At 37.6% G+C, this 23359-nt stretch overlaps 1 protein-coding gene and 1 long non-coding RNA gene across 2 annotated transcripts; one reads left to right on the top strand and one right to left on the bottom strand.

The window, feature by feature from the left end:
* Nucleotides 1-3720: 3720 nt before the first annotated feature.
* On the bottom strand, nt 3721-23176 carry LOC144186651 (uncharacterized). The gene is made up of 3 exons (XR_013324825.1): nt 23057-23176; nt 19660-19751; nt 3721-3793 (listed from the first exon to the last, which is right to left on the bottom strand). It is a non-coding gene; the product is annotated as an uncharacterized LOC144186651 (long non-coding RNA).
* LOC144186689 (homeodomain-interacting protein kinase 2-like) lies at nt 15211-16927 on the top strand. The gene is made up of 2 exons (XM_077710566.1): nt 15211-15607; nt 15682-16927. Exons 1-2 carry the CDS (start codon nt 15586-15588, stop codon nt 16830-16832), a joined length of 1173 nt encoding a protein of 390 aa, XP_077566692.1. The 5' UTR covers nt 15211-15585; the 3' UTR covers nt 16833-16927.
* Nucleotides 23177-23359: the final 183 nt, after the last annotated feature.

Genomic DNA, 23359 nt, shown 5'->3' with positions numbered 1-23359 from the left:
GAATTGAAGTACTTTTCTGGTTCTCGCTGTATTCTGTACAACAAGAAATCTCAGTTGTCAGATTTTAAGATGAGTGGAGACTATGTTTTTTTCCCAGGTAGGTTTAAAAATATTTTTTTAAAAAGAGGCTATGATAAGGGAGAGAAATAGCAACATGGTTCTCACACTACTTTATTAATTTGACAGTAAAATATATATCTGTTGCTTTTACGATGTCTTTAACAAGCAAGTGTTTTTCCCCAATGAAACAACTCTGTGAATTTGAAATAAATTGAGCTTGTCCATTGTTCATTTTTGCGCTAAAATCGTCTTGTTTCCCATTTATAATCTCCTCGTAAATTAGCGTTTTGCATTCACAGTCAAGGACTAAAACGCGGGTCCACGTGGGAGCGCGAGAAAAAGAAAGAATCCTAATTAAAATCCCTCACCGTTAAAAAGAAACCGCTTTATTGCTCTGTGAAAATAAGACTCACAAGACCCGGCGGCTTAATGAACTCAAAAGATTTGCGCAAAAAGAGACGCCTCAATAAACACGTACATTTCCTTAAATGGGTCAACCGGTCTTCCCAAAAAAAATAAAAAAAATGAACAACTCTACTTTGGAATGCACTTAAAAAGAACAGCGTCTGATTTCCACCACCCTGAGAAGAGACTAAGCCGCTGCTCAGTGGCGGGAAGAGAATTATCCGGCAATACTTCTCCCATTATTGCCCGCGGCTGCACTTTAATAAGAGCCGTCTGACCTCTGACCTCGGCGTGCAGCAGGCGAGGTACTTGTCGGCAGAGATTTGGTGGCTCAAAAGGGCATGGACATGCTCCAAGGACGCCCGCTAATATGCCATCACGGTGAACCGGAGCCTGCATAATTAATATGGATGGTGGCACGGCGCCCCGGCATCTGGGCTGCTTTTGCGTGGGTGTGTATTTGCACACAAATTTGACACGTGGCTGCTAGCCTGTTAACCGTGAGCCATGATGGGATACATACAGTCCGTTATTATTGTTATTTGCGGAGAGCGCTGGTGGACTTAAAAGTGGGAAGGATGTGTCATATTAAAGATGGCAGCTGGACGGGAAATATAATGTCTTGGAAATGCTTCCAACTGACAATTATGTATCAGGACCAATATGGCCGTGAGGATTGGAATAAGTTATCGCAAGGAGCAGGTGCGAAAAGATATGACAAAGAACCAAATGAATCAATTCTAAACAATGGCAAAAGATACTACACACATACACCTGGAACAATATGGAATATAAACACAATCCTTTTTCAGAATCGTTGATTAAAAGCCATGATAACCAGCGGTCCATTTGTTGAACGTGTCAGCCACTCGACTGTGTTTAATTAAAGGTTTAGCGATAGTCTAAACAGAGGTCGCAAAGACAAAGACGCCATGTGATTTACAAAGTAACCACTATCAAAATTTTATTGCAATAGACTCTTTATCCGGATTTAAAAACTATTATCTATTCTGGTGTATTTGGACTATTCAAACTTTAAAATATATAAACCCTCATTATTTTTATTCCTGTCTAATTTCAAAAGGAATTATAATATTATAATCGGTGAGTTAAATAACAGTATCACTACATTCACCTATTGCAAAAAGTATGGAATATATTAACCGTGCTAAACAAGGTATTACTGTATATACATCAAATACATAAACCCGCAACCAATTGGGGCCAACGTGAAATAAACAGGGAATTATAGAACTAAGATGGTGTGCCGGATTTGTCACTGGGCAACCGGTTTCTGGCCGGCTCGAACCTCGAGAGAAGCGAGGACAAAAGAGCAATTAGACGCAGCCACCGCATAGTCACCCGGTAATAAATCCTGTCTCAAATGGATGGGAAAATGATGGCTGCCAGCCCAGTTTTGTGAACATGTTATATTAATGAATAGGGCTCAGAGCATTTTGACCTATCTGCTGGGTCCACTGGGTTTGGGTAATGGGGAGGAAGGAGTGGTGAAGAGATGGGGGGGTTTGGGGCGCTCATTAAATCGCTTTCTGGACAAAAGACGTTCTATTAAATGATCTGCTGTAATATCTTATAAAAGGAAATCATGTCATCACTTTTACCCTAAAGCTCTAGTACTTGGAAATACATGATACATATATTACAGTTCCAGTAATCTATATATATATGTATGTGTATATGTATGTATATTTATGTGTGTGTATAGTGTATATGTATGTGTATATATTTATGTGTATATGTATGTGTATATATATAGTATATATATGCATGTGTATGTATGTGTATATGTATGTAGTATATATATGCATGTGTATGTATGTAGTATATATATATGTATGTGTATATTTATGTAGTATATATATGTATGTGTATATATGTAGTATATATATATATATATATATATGCATGTGTATGTATGTAGTATATATGTATATATATATGTATGTGTATATTTATGTAGTATATATATGTATGTGTATATATGTAGTATATATATATGCATGTGTATATATGTTTATATATACATATATATATATGTATGTAGTATATGTGTGTATATGTATGTAGTACATATTTGTGTATATGTATGTAGTATATATGTGTGTATATGTATGTAGTATATATATATGTATGTATATATTTTTTGTATATATATATATATATATATATATATATATATATATATATATATATATATATATATATATATATATATATATATATATATATATATATATATATATATATATATATATATATATATATATATATATATATATATATATATATATATATATATATATATATATATATATATATATATATTCTATTATATTATATTGAAAAATGATTATGGTTATGCATAAAGATAATAGTGATGAGCTAATGATTTTTCAACCCAGTTTCAGCTCATCAGCTGTAAATGTTTGGCATTCATAAGCGCAACTATCTTATCGCGCTTTAGACATTTTGGCGCTGGGAAACTTCGATTTCCATAACCACATGGAGACGTACTGACTGATGGTGAAGACCGATCACCGGAAATGACCTCTCTTTCCTAGTAAATATAGCACCGAGTCACCAGTGTCTGCCCTGGTACTCAACGAGAGATTTCGATAGTACATTAAAAAGCCATAAAAATTCCCCGATCCCTGATTAAGCGGGACGTCAGTGAAATTTTAGATTCAGCACTTTGGATTACTGGAGGGGGTGGTTTTGGCAGAAGGCTAGGAAATTAGCTCTGGTCTGCTTCAGAAGAGGAGGAGAAGGAGAAAATTTGGAGTTTATCAGAAGCTCCAAAGGAAAAACAATCCTGGATTTAAGATTAGGAATTTTGGGAGATTATCTGGCATATTTGACTCTTTTTGGATCACCACAGGGTACAAATGGTGCAAATCAATCAAAATTAGGACCAATATATTGCATTTAAAAGCAATAACCAAACTAAATATATTTTAAAAAGGGGATTGTATAAAAAAAATCAATATTTGTTATTATATTAGGGTTGTTTATATATCATAATGTACTTATATTGTTTGTATATTAGTCGCACTTTAATTTAATTTACATTGCCTTGACTTCATACATTAATGTAAAATTTTAAGTCTTATTAATGTTAAAAGTTGACTTTAGATCATGTTTTCAAAATAAACACATTTAAATTGAATATAATACATTTTTTTAAAATAAATTTACCATCTTTCCTTTAATAGAAAAACAACGGCTTACCTCATTGGCTGTTATTGACGGCCATAGACGTCCAATTCATTCTGGAATATTTGTTGTACTTCTCTCATGTTCGTTGCCACTATAAAAAAAAAGATGAAAATGATAAGTCCATTATCTCCATTCGAATTCCTCATTATTCTAATCACATTAATGCCAACATAGTTCACGTTTATATCAATTCAAACTCAATTTATTGACCACCCTTGAGGGCACAAAACCCCCTCAAAAAAACAACATGGACGCCTGCTCTTGAAGGCCAACCAGCCATAAAAATAAGACAACTTTATCACGGCAATATTTATTGAGGCTAGCTAACCTTTATCGAGATGGAGCGTTTTAAGTCGATTTCTCGGCTGACAAATTAGCGCTGAGATTTATCCACTTTGTCAAATAAAAGTCCAAAGTTTTATGAAGATATATATCGCCATGCAGGTTTCACATGGCCAGATTTGCACAATGCAACGCTACTATTTGCTTTATTTTGTCGAAACCTGAAAGGGAATCAGTGCATGATTTTTTTTTCTACGCCACTGGAACATCTGACAGTTGTAATTGGTCATTTGTCAAACCCGGGGCGAACGCTAGATTGAATGTTGAATAAAGTAGAAAGCGAGAAGGAGGTCAAATGTTTGAGCACGTTCTCTCGACGGGCCTCTCAATCCAATTACGGCCAAGTGGAAGTACGAAGAGACTGGAAGAATAGCAAAAAAAATGCCAACGTCTGGCTAATATTTCTATTTAAATGCATGCGGTAAAGGTGGCTTTTATGAGACACTCTGGGAATTTCGCCTTCTTAAGAGATATTCTGAAAAAAGGCAGAAAGTTGTGAATATTTCAAGCGATGCTATCAACAGAAAACACAATATTTCCTTCTAAAAAGATGACGGGAGCATAAATGTCATTTACGGTAATGCTAAAATGCACATAAGACAGTTATTTGGTGACTAATTCTTAAATGGAAGACGAGAAAACTGTTTATTTTTCTCTGTAAAGACGTCTAAATCAGTTTTTTGCAGCCTTTGAACTTTTTGGTTCAAATGAAATGGGAATATAGCAAAAAAAGTAGACGACGGAGAAGCCGTGCTCACGTCTTGGTGGCGCACAAATGGAAGAGCACTAGAGTGGAAAGTAGAGCCGTTATCCCGCCGTCAGACGCCATAAAGCATTCCCCGGAGAAGAAGCCAGCCCGCTATTTACAACAAATAAGATATGCAGACTCACACAAGACCAAAACCTCGTCTGGAGGACTGAAATTGAAATATTGTGTCTATTCAAAGCAATGCAAAGTGCGTATATCACTTACTACTTTTGTTAAGTTTCACTTAGGCTTAACTAAAAAAATGCATTTATAAGTTATTGTACTAGGACAAAAAACACCAATCATCAACTCTCCATAAAATATGTCTTCTTTATATGCATATTTTATCACTTTCACATGATATTATAGCAGATTGAATGTATAAAAATGAGCTTGGCGCCATTTTTTAGCAAACAAAATTCAGCGTGGAGTTGAAAACTGACCTTGGATAAATAAAAAAGCAATTTACATGCAAATGATATCGCTGGCATTTGCTGTAATTTGAGTCGCTCGTCCGCGACCATTCGAGGCACTTTTAAAAATGGACTTCCATTGTCGGATTTTAACCACAACTTACTTGACAGACAAAAGATTTCAGGCTACTCTGACCCAAAATATCCTAAAAATCAAGTCATTCTCATCTGTGTAATTTGACTGAGACTATAACATACATATTTAGCATTAATAATAATAATGTGGCAATATTGTAGCTTTATTTTCTTGCTAAAATGAAGCCATAGGAAAAGAAATAACTGGAGTTTTTCTAGCTCACATACAATAGATAATTCAAGCAATATGTTTGCCATCATTTTGATATAATGTCGCTATGGTGTGGCCAGCCATTTAAACTTTTATAGTGTTTCTGCAATTAGCCATGCATGTTAACGTCATCGTTTTGTTTCCCTACGTCCACATGCTTTGAATTACTACCACCAAAATAAATTCTCCAGGCAAAAATGTTGTATACATTAGCAAAAAAGTACATTACAACCATCTGTGGGTGATTAAAAACAGAAGAGTTGACAAATATACCCCAAAAACTTGTGACAAAATATAATATTTACCCAATATCGGCCTATTTGAGTGTGCCAGTCTGTCAAAACAAAGAGAATTTCACTATAGCGATATAGGATCAGAAAACACAAGTTTTTTTTTTTTAAAGTGTACTCTGGAGGCGACCTTTTAAAGAGTCGTAAAAATCTCACACAGCGTCTGGCTGTGCGTCTGAAGCCGGGGAAACCAGAAATAAATTAAGAGGGAATCCAGTACACAAGCAGAATGTTGGGCCAAAGTCAGAACTGTGATGCAAACTAGTCAAGCGTAGCGTGCTTTCACCGTGCAGACCTCCCAACGGGCGGTAGCCGAGTACAACGCTCCACGTTTAGATCGGCCGTTGACCTCTTCTGCACTCGCAGAAGTGAACTGTGGGTGGGCGGACTGCCGGCCAAAAATGCGAGTGTGCGTCTTCCGACACCTCGGGTTGAAGTGACTCTCCAAAATACTGCTGAACTAAGCCAAACGTGCTAGATAATGGGAAGTCAGGACGGAGTGAAACAGGAAAACCGTCATTTGGGAAAATTTGGTGGTTAACCATGCGAGCCCTTCATTTCATTTAGACTCTATTTTTTTGCATGAGCTTTTTTTGCAAAAGAGAAAGTCTTGTATGTGCATGTACATACATATACATGCATACACATGCATATACATGCATACACATGCATACACATGCATATACATGCATACACATGCATATACATGCATACACATGCATATACATGCATACACATGCATACACATGCATACACATGCATACACATGCATACACATGCATACACATGCATACACATGCATACACATGCATACACATGCATACACATGCATATACATGCATATACATGCGTATACATGCATATACATGCATATACATGCATATACATGCATATACATGCATATACATGCATATACATGCATATACATGCATATACATGCATATACATGCATATACATGCATATACATGCATATACATGCGTATACATGCGTATACATGCGTATACATGCATATACATGCATATACATGCAAACATATATACAAACATATATATATATATATATATGCATACATACATATACATGCTTATTTTTAAATGTATATATACATACAAACATACACATAGATGTACATGTATACATACGGTAGGTCTTGTATTGTTTTGCAATTTTACAAAAGTCTTAGTTATAGTTATTAGGACATTACTTGTATATTTTTGTGCTTTAATACAGTTTTAGGTTGAATTCAAGGTTAGTTATGTTTATCATCTTCATCCTTACACTATGAATCCATCAAATTGTTGACTTTGGCTTGATAATGACCATTTTTTGAGGTTGAGATGGTTGCAAAAATAAAAGGGAAAAGGTAACCTTGGACAGTTGATGACAAGGAGTGATAGAGAAATACACTGGTCACATGAAGTGATACTAAAATTAAGTGTCAACAGAGACATGACAATGTCAACCGGCCAGATGTTTAACAAGCATGAATGACTGACTAGGTGATAACATTCCATGAGATAAATGACTAAAAAAAGTCACAGCCTCCTTTTTATTCCAACGAGAGCCATGAATAGGCTTACGTTCCCCAGCCTTTAAAATCTCCAGATTACCGAAACCATTCTAATTTATACGCATAGCCCCCGGCAGAGAACCGTTAATTTCCTGGCGTGTCAAAATTAATGAAGAAGATAATTTGCTACAATGGAAGACACACCGACTCGCACACCCACTATCCTTTCTATGAACCTCAAACGGGGCCAGTGAGCGAAAGAACGAAGACATCTTTTTTTGAAGTCGAAACAATAAAGTAGGTTAGAATCATGTGGGATTTAGACGCTCTTTGTTTAGATTGACCGTGAACTTTAACTTGAAGAAAACTGGAATAGCGTTGAATCGAATAACTGAATGAATTTAAGAAGGGAAAACTATTTTTTAAACCAAAGAAAAACAAACAACATGACAAGTAGACAATAGAGGTAGCAGTTTCCCTTCTATGTAAATCTACTTCTGCTCAATCTTTGAACAGCTGTTCCAATAGAAGCAAGCAGCAGGTCATTTCAACAACTCAATGCGCTCTTCTCCAGTCCACCGCTTAACACATTACTCCCCCCAATAAAGAGACACCTCCCTTGACGTTTGGCCCACCCACCCATGGGACAGCACATGTCGCCAGGTCGGGCCATCTTGCCAGTGGTCAAAGGGGTTTAAATGAAAACCAGGTTGTGAAGCCAAGTCCTACCGAGTCTTGGTGCTCAGCCATCTGGAGATAAGTCCGTTAGAATACAGCTATGCGCCTATGCACTGACTGATTTTAGTCATTATGACATCTACTGGTGAGCTCCAGTTGACAAAACTAATTTTTTTAACCAGAGATCAGCCTTAAATGTACTATTCTCTTATTTCAGGAGTCTACAAACTATAACTATTCCACAAAGGGTCGCAGTATTTCATTAAAAAAACATAGTGGAAGTTGTAGATGACTTCCAGTTGATTTGGAGTAAAAAATTGTAACATACAAAGCAGTTTCAGATCTTGCATCCATAGTTGAAGGAACAAACTGAAGATTCCCAACCAGATTTGCTTTGTATTGAGAAACAGAAGAACATTTGTATTCCACAGCAAAGCCACCAAAGCGGCAAGTTGAAAGCAATCCAAGCTGCAATCACGTTAGCGCTAACAACGTCTAGCGCATATTTCCAATTCAGGTCAGCTCATCTTAAGACTAGCCTTTTAACACCAAGTCACGCTAAACTCATGACCCAAACAGCATTTTCTCCCCACTGATTAAGAGGATGTTAAACTGATCAGGGTGAGATTCCACAAAAGGTCTTTGGATCATCTGCCTCCTTCCTCCTTATCCACATCCTAAACTCAGTTCTCCCTGCCATTGATGTAATCCCACAAAAAAAATAAAAAGCTCTTTATTAGCACTACTGTTGCTGGAGGGATTCGGCAAGAACAAAGTTATTGCAGCGAATTTCCCAGACATGTGATAGCAAGAAAAACTGTTCACACAGAGTTACTACTCCCTTGGAGACAGTCCTCGGGGGTGCAGAATCGTGTAGCTGGAGGTAAAACGAACTCACAGAACTGCCACAAATGTCGTATTTTGGCTCAAATGGAACATTGATTGACGGTTGGAGTGACAACAAGTAGAAAGTCCAATTTTGGAAGGCGCATTTACATCGTACTGTAAATACCTAAACGGTAGTCTAGTGGGAGATAGCCAATGTTGATGCTTGGCACACCAGTCAGGTAATAAGCAGCGTATTTATGAGGCGTTGGGGGTGTCGGTGACATCTGCATAACCTATTCATGAGCCCCGTGATGGAATCTTAGTTATCCCCCATTCCAATCTTACAGGTGACAAAAAGAACAACGCCGGGGCCGACCGAGGGTGGCTAGAATGATAATGAAGATGAAAATGGGAGCCAGGAAGGGAACATAGACCGAGTGGATAAAGACAGATGAGCTGAGACTATAGAGAGGGCCAAAGAAAATGGAGGAATGTGAGGAATATGAAGAAGAGGAATCAAATGAAGTGCTATCGTACTGTAGAATGAAGGAGTGTGTGAGTAATTACCTACAGAATGAAGGAAGAATGGTTAGAGGGGGGAAAAAAAGTGTATGTCTACTGTGCTCGCCACTGCACATCTGCTACTTGTGCTCTGCATATCAATGATACACGCATAGCATTACTAGAATTCACTATCTACTAGACGGACAGGGTTACAGTATTCTTGGAGAATGATGAGTAGGGTGAGCCAGGGAAAGAATAGCAGTTGGATAAAGTCTGGGTGTCAAAAACTATTCAGAAATCAAGGCTAGGAGATAAATAGGTATATATTTTGGGGGATTTTGGTTGTTTTGTTCGAGTAGGAGGTTGGAATTTTGGATAAAAGTGGGAATTTCTGATTGGTTTGGGTATATGACAGTAGTTTGAGGTAGATGTTTGTTATGTAAAAAAGATTGGAACTTGTTGGGTTTGTTGACAGGTGTAATGGGGCTAATAATAATCATATAAAAAGCTTGAAAACTTGTAATTCTTGGAATAAGATTTCCATGAGAAGGCATTTTACTACCATGACATGCTAATCCAATTGACTCTTTGCCCTTTGAAACTAATCAAGAACAAAACAGTTCAAAACGAGCATTATTTCCTACATTCTATGTTTAAAAATATACTATTAATAAAAACTAAAGAAAGGCCATATAACTGTGTGGAATTTAGAAGTTATATTTAGTAACCCAAGTCATTTTAGGCCATTCCTACCCAATAAACGATGACTTCTCCCCAACTGGTTCTATACTTTGAAAGACAAACTCACAAATTTTAACGGCTCATGTGGTCTTTTATGAACTCTGCGGGCCAACGTTTTATGACGGAAAAAAATGACAAAAAAACCTGATACAGCAGGAAATTGAGAGCATGGCGGTATATTTTGGAAGGCGCACACGCCAGTCATTTCCTGGCGGCGGCGTGCTGCGTGTCCCAGTGATTTACACGACTTGCGGCGCAAAACCAATCGCAGCGGCGCTAAGCACGTGAATGAATTTGCTTGAGCAAATCCAGAAGATGAACAGCGAGACTGAAACTAAAAACTGAAATGTTCCTTCGAGCCAGACAAGAATAGGAAACTGGATAAACATTTGTTTAAGGTGTGTAGACATTTTGGAGCCATGGACAATGCCTGCAAGAAAACCTGTTGTGTCGTCTCTATTTTATTTGCATCTATTTTGCAGCTAACAAAACTTTACTCTGATGATTGGCGGGATCTAAAAAAGTGGATTCTGATTTTAGGTCAACAAGCTGGCCAAAGAATTGATTTGTTATCCATGACTTGTTGGTTTTTGGAACTTTAGTTCATCACGAATTGGGGAAATGTCTTAGTTGCAGTAGCAAGACTGACATAAGACACAGAAGACATTGTAGAACTAGTTAAAAAATGGGAGCCATACACAGAAAGTCCACAAGGTGGTTAATGCAAAGCATAACTACAATGCAGCCTATGACAACACGAGTTTCAAACCCCAACACTAAAGTCATACAAGTTAAAAAATAGCCAAAATCCTTCCATCCAGTACAATTAAAAACTTCCAGGATTCGACCAGTCCATTAAAATACCTCGTATCTTCATCTATTTTCTTTTTTACATGTGGTTCTTGGATTCCAACAACGTCCAACTGGTTGCCAGGTATCTTTATATACATTTTAATAAAATAGTTATGACCTTGCTTATAAAGGAGGATTATTCAGTTGGGGGTGAATAAACCAAGACACACGCAAGCAGACAAAGAGAACACATTCCACCTTTTCTGCCGCTACAGTGTATTCAACATTTGCAGACAAATTGTCTACTGGGAAAGAAAAAAAAATCCACCCTGATGAGACATGCAAGGGTGCAGCGGGGAACATTTATTAGCATAGTTTTATTTTGATTCATCACCACCTCCCAAAGCGCATGCACAACAGCAGTGTAAAAACACTTTGACTTCCTAATGGAATATTCCATTAAGAGGCACAACAACAAAAAATGTTTTCAAGCGGCGCCGCAGTTGAATTTGTCAATGAAGCGAGAAGTGTGGCAATGAGGATGTGCTTTGCATTTGGAAAAATGCCTCCACAATCAACAAAAGACAGGAGACAACAGAACAGCATTGCTAAATTCCAACCAACAAAAAGAATGTACCATTGCCAAGACTTTAACACCATCTAAATAAATTTCTTAACATCAGCTCGACTAACCACCATGCCATTTTTTAATGGTGAATCTACGTGAGTAGACTGACAACCATTTTCAAATAAAACCATGTTAAATAGTCCTTTACAGCTCATTTTGTGACTCTTAATCCACCATCAGTTCTTGTAGTTTTTTGTTATTCCCGCAACTGCTATCTCAGGCGCCGTAATTTGACTCGCCGGATCAATGAGCCTCAACATTTGTTCTAGTTTGCAACTGGTAAGGAACCTACTTGACACAAATGGACAGTAAAGAGGACGCCGGGTGGTTAGAATCTCCAGAATGGAAGTTGACAGATCCAACCAAAGCATATGGCAAGGAATTTGCGCAAAATGCTGTTTAAAAAAGGACAGACACTGCAGTTCAATTAGATTACCTACAGTGTAATTAAGAGTCAGTGGCTCATCTTGTTGTCAAACATCCGCCCACGCAAAAGCCAGCTTCCTAGCGACACGTTTGTTAATATACCAACAGCTCTTTTTTTGGCAGCAGCCTTTTCTGGCATGTGGGTGCTGAACTTCAGCCAAATACTGGAGTCGCCTTCATAGAGAGGGCGATGGCTGGCTGACCCTGGGAAGGATTAGAGTAAGACAATTAACAATAAGAAGATATCTCGCAGGGTAGCCAGTCAATCCCAATCAGTCGCCAAAACGGCTGAAAAGCTTCCAATTCGAAGGCATGTTTGCAATCTAATCGACAAAAAACAGGCCATTGAAAACTACAAAAAACAGCAAAATCTACTATTAGGCTTTAACATTGTGGAACTGACATGGAACAAATTGTAAAGTTATAAAATTCATAGTGAATTAGCCAAAAAGCCATGAAAAATTAGTTGCTTGTCACTGTGATTATTTTCGTTTGGCATTAATAGCATTAGTAACACTCAAAATGTATCAAATCAATGGGCTTTACTCTCCATTGACAATATGACAGTACCAAAAGAGATCATTATTTAACAACAAAAGCTCTCCACCAATTTCTGTATAAGAAACCAAGGTTGCCATGCCATTTATGAGAAATGCAATATTCCAATCACAAATCCTACACTTCCACGGATTAAATATCAGCACACACACACAACGGGTAAAAAAAAACAAAGGGCAATGCGTTAATCACGACAGGGATTAGCCAAAAAGCTGATGTGTGCTGCTCGTTTTCAGCCTAGTTACATTCACTGTCTTCCAATTTGCAATGTGGCTCATTAAGGCTTATTGTTATGAGAGCGCTTCATTGAGTGGAAAGCGCTTGTTTTGGCAATACACTGCCACTATGGTGTGTTGGGTGACATATGTTTTGACAGCGATATATGTTCAGTCCAACTCAACTGGGATAAAGGCCAGTTTTGGTAATTCAAATGGTCTGGAATGGTGATAATAATGGCAGATTTTGTGGATGACGACATTTTCACTGTCAAGTCATCACCATAGTACGTCAAAATAAACAAAAAGAACCAATAAACTTGTATATTAAAGTCTCACTCTAATTAAATGACAGAATTTTCACACAGATATGACTATTTAAACTACATAAACAACATTATGTGGATCAGTATTCTTAAAAACCGATGAATTTAACAACAAATACTCATTATGTTTACCATGTGATGTGTCGCAATACAAAACTGAAACTGGGTCAGACAAGAAAAGAAAGCAAGTCCAGAAGCGAATATGTAATTTTAGCATACAAGTTGAAACGGGTGCCTAAAGCACCATAACGCCATACTTCAAATCGCCATGGAGACCCTGAGCAATGTCACCCTCCAGGTTTCCTTAAAGCCACAATAATCCGACCGCCTGCTGATTTCCAAGGACAGCAAAACGTTTTTTTGACTTAGTTATGTGTTAGTCTATATAAAAAGTAACTTGCCTATTTTTATGCTTATCATAATTTCATTGATTTAAAGGAGAGAAGGAATAAGTCCAAATGATTGGTCGTACGTTGCCGCCTATCAGAAGCTGGTTACACTTCTGTCATGGATTTAAAAAGTAGCACATTCCATCTTTTACACTTCACAGGCTTATCTTTTCTTATAACCCTTTAGAAAAGTACCAAATTTGAAATGCACACAATCTTTACGTCGGGAGTCCACCACGTTTACCTTCTAGGCTTTACCATCTATTTTTCCACTTTCTTTAGTCGGCACAAAACTCATCTGAAGACGAAATATAAATTCCGAGCTTATCTGTCAAATAAGATGAAAGTCAGACAGGGTTACACGCTTCCAACAATGCCTACAAAAAAGGCAGGTATTACAACTGAAACTGCTTTTATCAAAGAAAAAAAACAGCAACATTTCATCCAGGAAGAGTTGAAATAATATGACACACAATCAACTATCCCAATCAATTGGAATGAAATCCTCACAGGAATATCGCTTTCATTTGTATTCCGGGCAAAACAATCCCCCACAAAGCTTTAAGCTTACTTCAAACAGGCCCAGTGGGATGGAAACATAAATTTGTGAAGAATCTGTTGAAATCAACAGCAGACAAATCGACTAAAGTGTAAATACACCTTCTATAAACTCCACATTAAATGTGCCATCCACATGCCTGCCTCACACCCTCCAGTGCTAATGCTACGCACTGAGCTGTCAGATTAAGGCTCATTTACTCCCAGCGGGGTCTTCAATTAGCCATTATTAATACGCCCGTCGGTGCTTCTGTTTTAAGAGAAACCGGATCCGTCTAGATTAAGAGGAGACAAGATAGTAGTTATAGCCACCCGGGCGGCACTAACAAATTAAAGCAAGCACCCAAAATGGACGTTTTACCTAATTAAATGTGATTAGTATGCATACACTTTCTAATATACACACACACTCAAGTAGAAGTTGAGGTATTTTCATAAAACCTAGAAATGGCAATATAGATAGAAATGCATCATCCATAAGCAACAAATTGATAGAAAGGAATTTTTGGGGGAGAAAGAAGACAGTATTATAAATCCTATTTATTAATGTGCTAAATATGTTTCCAGAAAAGGATGCCAAATGGAATTCAATCTGTCATCATATTTGTAATAAGTGATAGTATCAGACAACTGTGTGAAGCTGGGCTAATCATCAAATGAGATCTGGAACTATGGCAGATGCGTTTATGAGGTCATGGTGACCTCACTTATTCTTTGACCAACAATTATCATTTTCAAGTTCCTACAAATAGCCACTATATAATAAAAAAATTCAGCCACCATTCTAGAAGTACAATTTTGGAATTAAAAAGCTGCAATATGTCACTGGACCAGAAAATAAAGATGTACTTTGATTGATTATCATTGCCATATATCAACAAAACTCCCACTTTTTACATCAAATTTCACAACCCATGCATAGTAATAGCCATAATTAGCATTTTCCCTCCATATTTCCCCACAAAAATGATCTCTACATTCTCCAAAGCATCTCATAAACCTATCAAAGACCTCGTAACACTTCCCAAACAACAATTTCTGTACTAGCATTGATTTACAAAAGACAGCGCCATAGATTTATAAAGGCCAGGCATCCTATATTAAAGTCATTTGCGCCAATTACAGTGATGTATATCGGAGCAGAGGTGACACACATGGATGGAGACGAGTTCACTGGTTTTCCGAGTCATTAGGAAAAACATCGCATGCTTTATGACAAAACGGGCGATGAGCGTGTCACTCAAGATGGCTGACAAGTGTACAGGAGGACAAATAGATGGAAAAAGAGCAACATCACGGTACAGATTTGATCCCATCCCTTACTTTTATACTAAGCTAAATAGGATATATTAAGCAGTCATTGAATGCAGTAACCATAGCAACAACAGACAACAACCCTATCGAGCAAAAGGAACATTCAAATCAGCTTGACTTCCCTTTGTTGGCTTCACAGACAAAGAAGAAGGTAATTTTGCTCAAGGTAGCTTCAACAGGATTTATTTCTCCATGAGTGGTACAGAAAAAATATTAGCTATTCAATGTCACTCTTGATTGGTCACTTAAAATGTGGCTGAAAAGTGAGCGTTGGCATGGCGTTGTCTATGAAGAGAGGTACGTTGCTATCGCGCTTTACAATTCTTTGTCAAATATGCAAAATTGGTAATAGAGTGTTGCTTTCCATGCAGGCAACTTGCACATTTTCAAAGGCAGCACACTTGGTCCATCCTACAAGGTGGAAGACTTCCTCGGAGAAGGCAGTTTTGGAATTGTCGCCAAATGCCGTTGCGCGGTGACGGGCAAGATGGCTGCTATCAAAGTCCTGAAGAATAATCCCAGCATCACACACCAAGCCAGGGAAGAAATAGCGGTTCTCAAACAACTCCAGAGTCTGGATCCCGACCGGGCGAACATCGTACGCTGGAATGACTTCTTCTTTAGTAAACACTTGATCTGCTTGAATTTTGAACTTCTGGATCAATGCCTGAATGTTTTCCAGCGAGAGCAAAACCGGCCTACTCTTTCAGTACGTGAAATGAGTCCAATTTTGTTCCAGATCGGAACGGCGCTACTCCATCTGAGGGACATCGGAATTGTCCACACGGATATTAAAATTGACAACATCATGGTGGTGGACCGCCATCGGCGTCCCCTACAATTTAAGCTAATTGACTTCGGTTTGGCTAAAAAAGTGAGTGATCTGAAGCCAGGAGACTATGTCCAGACTTCGTGGTACAGGGCCCCGGAAGTGGTTCTAGGCGGTCCCTTTGACGAAGCCATAGACATGTGGTCACTTGGTATTGTGGCGGTGAAGCTAGCCACGGGCTACCATCTTTACCCAGGGGATTCGGACTATGACACCTTAGCGTATATTATTCAAACCCAAGGCCGGCCAGCTGAGTCCGTACTGGACCGTGGACTACGGACTAGCGTTTACTTCAAGAGACGGGAAAGCAGTCCGTATGGTTGGAAATTTAAGACTCCAAAAGACATGGGCTTTGATTATATCGAAGTAAGACCCTTAAACCTTAACGCTCTCGAGGAGATTGAAGTGGTTCAGAAAACCGGAACAGAACGCAATGAGTGTGTTTTTATAGATCTGGTCACCAAGATGCTGCACTTGGATCCGGAGCTGAGGATCAGACCTGAGGCTTTTCTGCAGCACCCTTTTTTTAAACCTAGCAAGGATGAGAAGAAGGAATCGGGAAAGATAGATTCAGCCAATGCCAGGACAAAATTGCAAGACAAAAACCAGATGGATGAGGAAATGAGGTTTACAGATGATGGTTGGTTGAAAAGACTCTGCCGGAAGATTGAAGGAGCTTTTGCGGTCAATTGAAGCAATTCTTCACCACATTGTTAACTCTAACGCTAACTAATAAGCTAAACAATTCACCATGGAAGGAGAAATAAAGTGGATCCACATAGTTTTGATCCAGATTCAAGTCTTCTCATATCCTAAGTGCTCATTTCAAGCCACTTCAGAGTAAGAGTCTACCTGAAAATACTTGTAACTTCAACACCGGTTGTCTCAAGGTGATATGGATAACACAATCAGAGTATTTCCTCTCTTGTGGTTGTATTTTTTCTTCTAAAAATGCGGTCAGAGAAAACACTTGATGGCTTTTTTTCACTTGTCCTAACGTTCTTCCAATCAATTGAGGAATCTAAAGTGTTTTCTTTCTTCTCTCCAATCACCCTCAATTATATGTCCTCTAAGCATTTAATCTATTTTTTTAAGTCCTTGAATCCTGGCGCCAAAGTGCTCCTCTTAAAAGCAAAAATGCTTCAACGTAGCGAGAAAAGACGGAGGTGCTTCTTTAGTCGTACAAATTAAATAGAAAGGTCTGCATTGGAATCTTGTTGGGTAGCGACAATAAATAAATCCATTTGTGCAAGTTTAAGAAAAGAGAAATCCAATAAGACAAAACAGTTGCCAGAAATATTTAAGACAAGATAAATAAAATAGCAACAGGATCAGAAAAACCCAACACCTGCTACAGAACTATAATAAACATGTGCTTATTTACAAAATACATGTCTACCATCATTAAATAACCAACGTATCTCCCAATTTTACAGGCAATCTTTAATGAATTCAGTCATACTCATAACCCAAACGGCCATCTTTTCCAAAATACAACCCTACAATGTTTGTTGTTTAAGCGGTAGAACAAATTAACAAGTTTAAAGTACATTTAAGCCGCCTGTGACAAAATAGTGCGCAAATCGTCTCCCCTGTTATTCCACATAATTATTCCAAATCACACCGCAAATCCACTTGCAAGAACCAATGAGAAAAATCCACTCTGTTTCAAGCCCCTTGTGAGTGACAACATTCATAAACGCTTCCTTAATAGCTCATGCAAATCAAGCTTGAGGTTTTAGCAGGAGGGATGGCGGTGATGAGGTGTTATCACGTTTCCTGCCGCCTCCATTTTAATTGAGGATCTCCGTCATTGGGCCAAATTTCCAAATGAGCTTGGGTGATGGCCCCAGCTGCATATATTAAGAAGCCCCTACTTGCCTAATTGTTCCAATTAGCATCAGCGCCGTAGCGTAGGTGCTAATCAGAGTTGCAAATTTGACTTGGTGTGAGTAAACAAGATTTTTTTTAATAGAAAAAAAACAACAAGTTGGCAAAATTGTCGTAGCTCAACTATAACAACAGTATTCATCTGTCTTTGCCTGCAAAATTTTTTGGGGGATTATAAATGTATTTTTTATTTCATTAGAAACCAAGAACGTATTACCAAACTATGACAAAAATATATCTGCACTATCAAAAACAAAAATACATAGAAAACCATGTCAGTTATTCCAGTCCATGTCCACAAAACAGCACTTTTTAAGTACAATCTCTGAAAAAAAATGCCAATCACCTTCCAAAAAGCCCCCAAAATCCCTCAAGAATTTCTTCATGAGCCTCCAGGGTGAAAAGAAATCTGATAACTGCATTAGATTAAACAGCTGTCATCGGCTTGATGATAAAATACACTCCCGAAACATAAATAATCGCAGTCACTGATAGTACCGTCAGCACCATCAACCACAGACACATTTAAGATAAGAGCGCCTTAACACTGCTACCTAATCTTTTACTAGCGACTTGCTCCATCCGATAGCAAACGTTAAGACATATTCTTGAATCCAGCAAATATGTATAACATGAAAAATAATAGTACAAACATGAAATAGGCAAGACACTATTGGAGACTATTTCACTGGCTACCAGAGGAACTAAATAATCATACAGAAAGGGTCTTAAAAGTCCAAATAATATTAAATAGACAATAAAAAAAACTATCCCAACATTGCGGATGGCCTTGAAACCTATTACAGCGATAAATGAGGTATTACTGTATTTTACACTCCCAACTTTTTGTAGTCAATCAGTCAATGTAACTGTGTCTTCATTTCAAACTAACACCATCCCAAGGATGACTCCATGGTCTCCAGATAACAGTTAGCTAGCCTAGCCCGACGGCAAATCATTTAGTAATGGATTGAATGCACTCTGTGGAATGAAGACATCAAAAAGTGCGGCCAAGACACTAAAAAGGGCGGCCGGGTGAATCCAGGTGGAACTGGAAGGACAAGTGCGAAATAGAATCGGCATCCTTAAAGACTCTGATTGATGGATTAATTAACCATTTGAGCCAGGCGGGCAGATTAAGAGGTCCAACTAGTGGTGATGGCTAATGGAGTTGAGAAAAGAACTTGGATGAGGTCACTCTAGAGTCCATTGGGCGGAATGGACAATGTCTTAGAACTCAGTCATCCACACTAAGACTAGTATTATAGGGTTAGTAAAAAAATAGTAATACATTTGACACTATATCCATTCTTAAAACTACATTTTTTTCTATTGGCTTTCTTCTCCCTACCTTAAAGTATTTTATTTTTAGTTCTAAACACAATCAGGCTTTGTATGACAGTGACAGCTTAAGTGCAATGTTACAATTAAAAACGGCGACATATTGCTGGGGGGAGGAAAGAAATATGCAATATGAGCCCGAGTGACAGCTCCAGGTAGATAGCCAGTAATGGCTTTGCATAATAATTAACGAGTGAGGCGCAAATTAAGAATATATTAAACAGAGAGGCCATTTTATGGGACACCAATCAAGATTCTATTGAGAATAAAATGTGGATAATGTACTTACGTGTCTTATGTCAGGATTTCTTATGATGGCGGACGTCTAGTTTTAATGGCTTCATCTATTGTGGTCTTCAATTAATTATATAAGAGAATTTCCTGAAAAAAAGGGACAAATAATATTATGAAGAGCATGTCATGTGAAAAAATATATATTTTCCCCACTATTAATCCATATTACAGAAGGGTCAGTACATTTTGTAGTGGCTCACTGCTGAAAATGTGGATTACCATGCTTCTGACCTAAAACACTCTGGGTTAAACCACTCACAAGTCCATTATGCTCTTTTGCGGCTCGACATTGTTAGATGAAAAAGAGCTTTTTAGTAATACAGTATGATGATACTATCGAGGTACTAGTAGCAGTGGGCAAGAAGTACTGCATAGTCCAAACACTTTGCAAAATGGGGAAAAAGAACCCATGCAAATTAGCCCAATTTAAAATGCATTGCAAAATAAAAATGCACAACTGTAAATTGGCCAAAATTAAAACGCTATTTTCCTGCAAAACATTCAAAGAGTCACAATATTAATGCAAAAAGTACCCAGAAATAGACCAATTTCAATGTAACTAGACATTAGAACTATAAATTGGTCATATATTACTTCATTTTATTTATCAAAGTATAAATATGCAAGCAAATTTCTGTAAATAGTCTGGCAAATTATGAATTTGTATATTATATAACAAAAAGATACAAATGTACATAACTTTAAACATGATAAAACATGCCATTATTGAAAATAGGGTAACTTATGACTATTATTATCATAAGTCCAGTCCAGTGTAAAAAACAAACAAACTTTTTTTTGCTTTTTTAGCACCTAAAAAGAATGTTTAATAGCAAGACAATTTGGTACTTAGACACACGTGTCAAGCAAAAAATGCAAATGAATTCAGCTCACCAGGGGAAGGACTTAATAGAAGCTTATGACTGACCCACATTTATAGTAAACTCACAGGCTAGAACGTTTTTTTTTTTTCCTTTTTACCCCTCCCTTTTTTCCTTTCTTCTGCTCGACGTTGAAATATCCTTTCTAAATCACACAGTTGCCTTGGAAACGGCAGCAGCTGCCGAAAAAAAAGAAAAAAAGTTCCTAAAAGGGACCTTGAGCATATTGGAAGGAAGGCCTCACTCGTCAGTACCTTTGTTTGTCAATGAAAATGTGCTCATTAATATTCAGTGGCGCCAAAAATCTGTTTCTTGTTGTGTTTTTTAATGTATTATTTATATTAAGATGTAGCAGAATTTGAATATTATACTTTTTAATATTTAGTTTGTTTTTAAAGGAGTTTTTAGTGAGGTTTAGGATACTACTGTACAATTTGACCTTGACATTTCAAGCCTCATAAAAGCTTTTCTGTGTTCCCTCAAGAACTGAAGTATTCATACCAAAATTATTGGTTTTGCTGCCAAGGAAGAAAAGATAATACAGCATTTATTGGAGCTCTTGGGGTTGCAATTGCACCCAAATTGCTGGTTAACCGCTCGTGTTCGCAAAGGTTGCATAATGCATCCTTTGCCTATTGGTTAGGGTAAATTACCTGTCTAGTTTATATTGTTCCCAAAACACTATCATCAGAAGAAGGCAAATTATTGGCAAGTTTACACATCAAATATTGGGTACCGTATTTTCAGGACTATAAGGCGCACTGCATTATAAGGAGCACCCTCAATGAATGACACATTTTTATTTTTTTTCCATATGTAAAGCACACTGGGTTATAAGGCGCCATAACTTTTTTGGAGAAAATTTAAGACTTAAGTGTACCTTACAGTCGTGAATATATGGTAAAGTAGCCAGAGATGACAATAATAATAATGTAAAGTCGTCCTGTTATACTTTTTGTGCATTTTAATTGACAGTATATTTATTAGGAATATATGTATTAGTTATTAGTATAACAAGTACTTACAAACTGTATTTTCCGAATTTTAAGGTGCACTTTCAATGGTATTTTTTCAAACTGTTTACATATATATGGATGCACAGCATTGTTAAATTTTGGAGAAAAACAAGTAATTCACATAATGTTAATTTCTATAAGGATTTGTCCATTTAAATCAATGTTGCAAAATAGCCATAAAAATTCCCTATTACAATTCACTATGTAACTCCCCATACAACACAAACATCACCAAGTTATTACTGATTGGCTGCCATTGACGTCAAGAAATGTCCAATCCTTTTGACCTGTGATCAATGGGTGTACCTTATATGTAGCTCAATGTTACATTTCATGTTGTATTTCTTTACATAACGAGACTAAACCAACAGCACCCCTGCCGGCTGACCTCCCCGACACAAAACCACAGTCTGCCAGCACCCGCTTTCAATTAAGCGACCAGGACTAAATATAGTTAACAGCGAGGGAGGCCCCCGTGCGCGTGTGCAACGACGTATGTCAAGGCGCAGACGGCATCTTAAGTATCGTAACGCCGGCGAGCCACCGAGGTCAACCACCACGCGCGTATAGCAGCCTTAATCTAACCTCGCCCGCATCCCACGCCCTTCAGCTCTATATAAAGCCAAAAAGGGCCTCGTGCTTTTTCATCAATGTGTAAATGTTAATCCGACGGGTTCCCCGCAACACAAAAAAGATAGAAACACAGCGTCATGTGGTCGGGGCAATGAGGATCATGTTTCTTGGTGAAAGATGCTGCACAAACACGGCCTTGAGCAAGAAAGCTGGAAAATAGCAAGATGAGTATGAGCAACTACTTCATACATACATCCATTTTTTTTAGTTGGCCTGCAGTGTGCTGGAGGCTAAGCCATTTAATTTTTTTTGGCAGAGAAAAACAAATTCAACCTTACTTTCTTTCCATATTATAAATGAGTTTTCTAAGATATGAAGCATTGTTCCTGATGACTTATGAGGAAAATATGAGTTCTGAGTATCAAAAAGTGGTACTAATCATAACAAGGAATGGCTATTTGAATAAAAAGAATGCACTAACACATGTATGCAAATAGGATAACGGTCATATGCACACATTTTCTACAAAAAAAGACAGATGTTATGTGAGATCATTACTTTTTATCAGTTTAACCATGTTACACTGCCGTCTAGCGGTGAAATATCATACAACAAGAGACGCAGTGGATTGAATATGATGCGCAAACTTTTTTTATCTTTACCATATTTAAACGATCTTAATAAATATGCACATATATGACTTAAATGTACCTTATTGATCTGGTCGATGCTCATTTGTCATCATCATTCAAACGACTTTTCATCAATGTGTTGCTCAAGGGAGTTGGGCGTCCATTCAGACAATGTTTGTTCATCGGGAAAAACACTTATAACGTTTGCTTCGCTGGATGTTTTGAGGATCAGAAAAGAGGAAAATTAGTTCCATCACTTGTTTTTGTATTTACTTCGAGATCCAACTTACCATTATATTTAGATTTTGTTTTGTTTGGAGGGTCGATGAAGCCCATTCTTTCACACGAGTGCATTTCCGTGTGATGTCACTGTACGTACTGCCAATGCTGTGATTGGCTGGATCATCTGATTGCATTGAATCCTGTCAAACGGGACACCTGTCAATCATAGAATTACACAGCAATATAGTTACATATATCGAATAGATCGTCTTTCTAATAATATATATTCTTTATCTCAGATTAGATTAGAACTTTATCCCATCCTGTATTCAGGAAATTTTGAAATGTTTATGTACATTTGGCAGCATGCA

This window comes from Stigmatopora nigra, chromosome 2 (genome assembly GCF_051989575.1).
Source record: "Stigmatopora nigra isolate UIUO_SnigA chromosome 2, RoL_Snig_1.1, whole genome shotgun sequence".
Lineage (NCBI taxonomy): Eukaryota > Metazoa > Chordata > Actinopteri > Syngnathiformes > Syngnathidae > Stigmatopora > Stigmatopora nigra.
Note: the sequence above shows the minus strand (reverse complement) of the source record. Positions and strands in the feature narration are given on the sequence as shown.

What these genes read in the sequence shown, in the direction of transcription:
- LOC144186689 (XM_077710566.1), top strand. Translation starts at nt 15,586, where the DNA reads ATGGCGTTGTCTATGAAGAGAG. An exon ending in GGCGTTGTCTATGAAGAGAG is followed by an intron (nt 15,608 to 15,681) that starts GTACGTTGCTAT and finishes CTTTCCATGCAG; the next exon opens with GCAACTTGCACATTTTCAAA.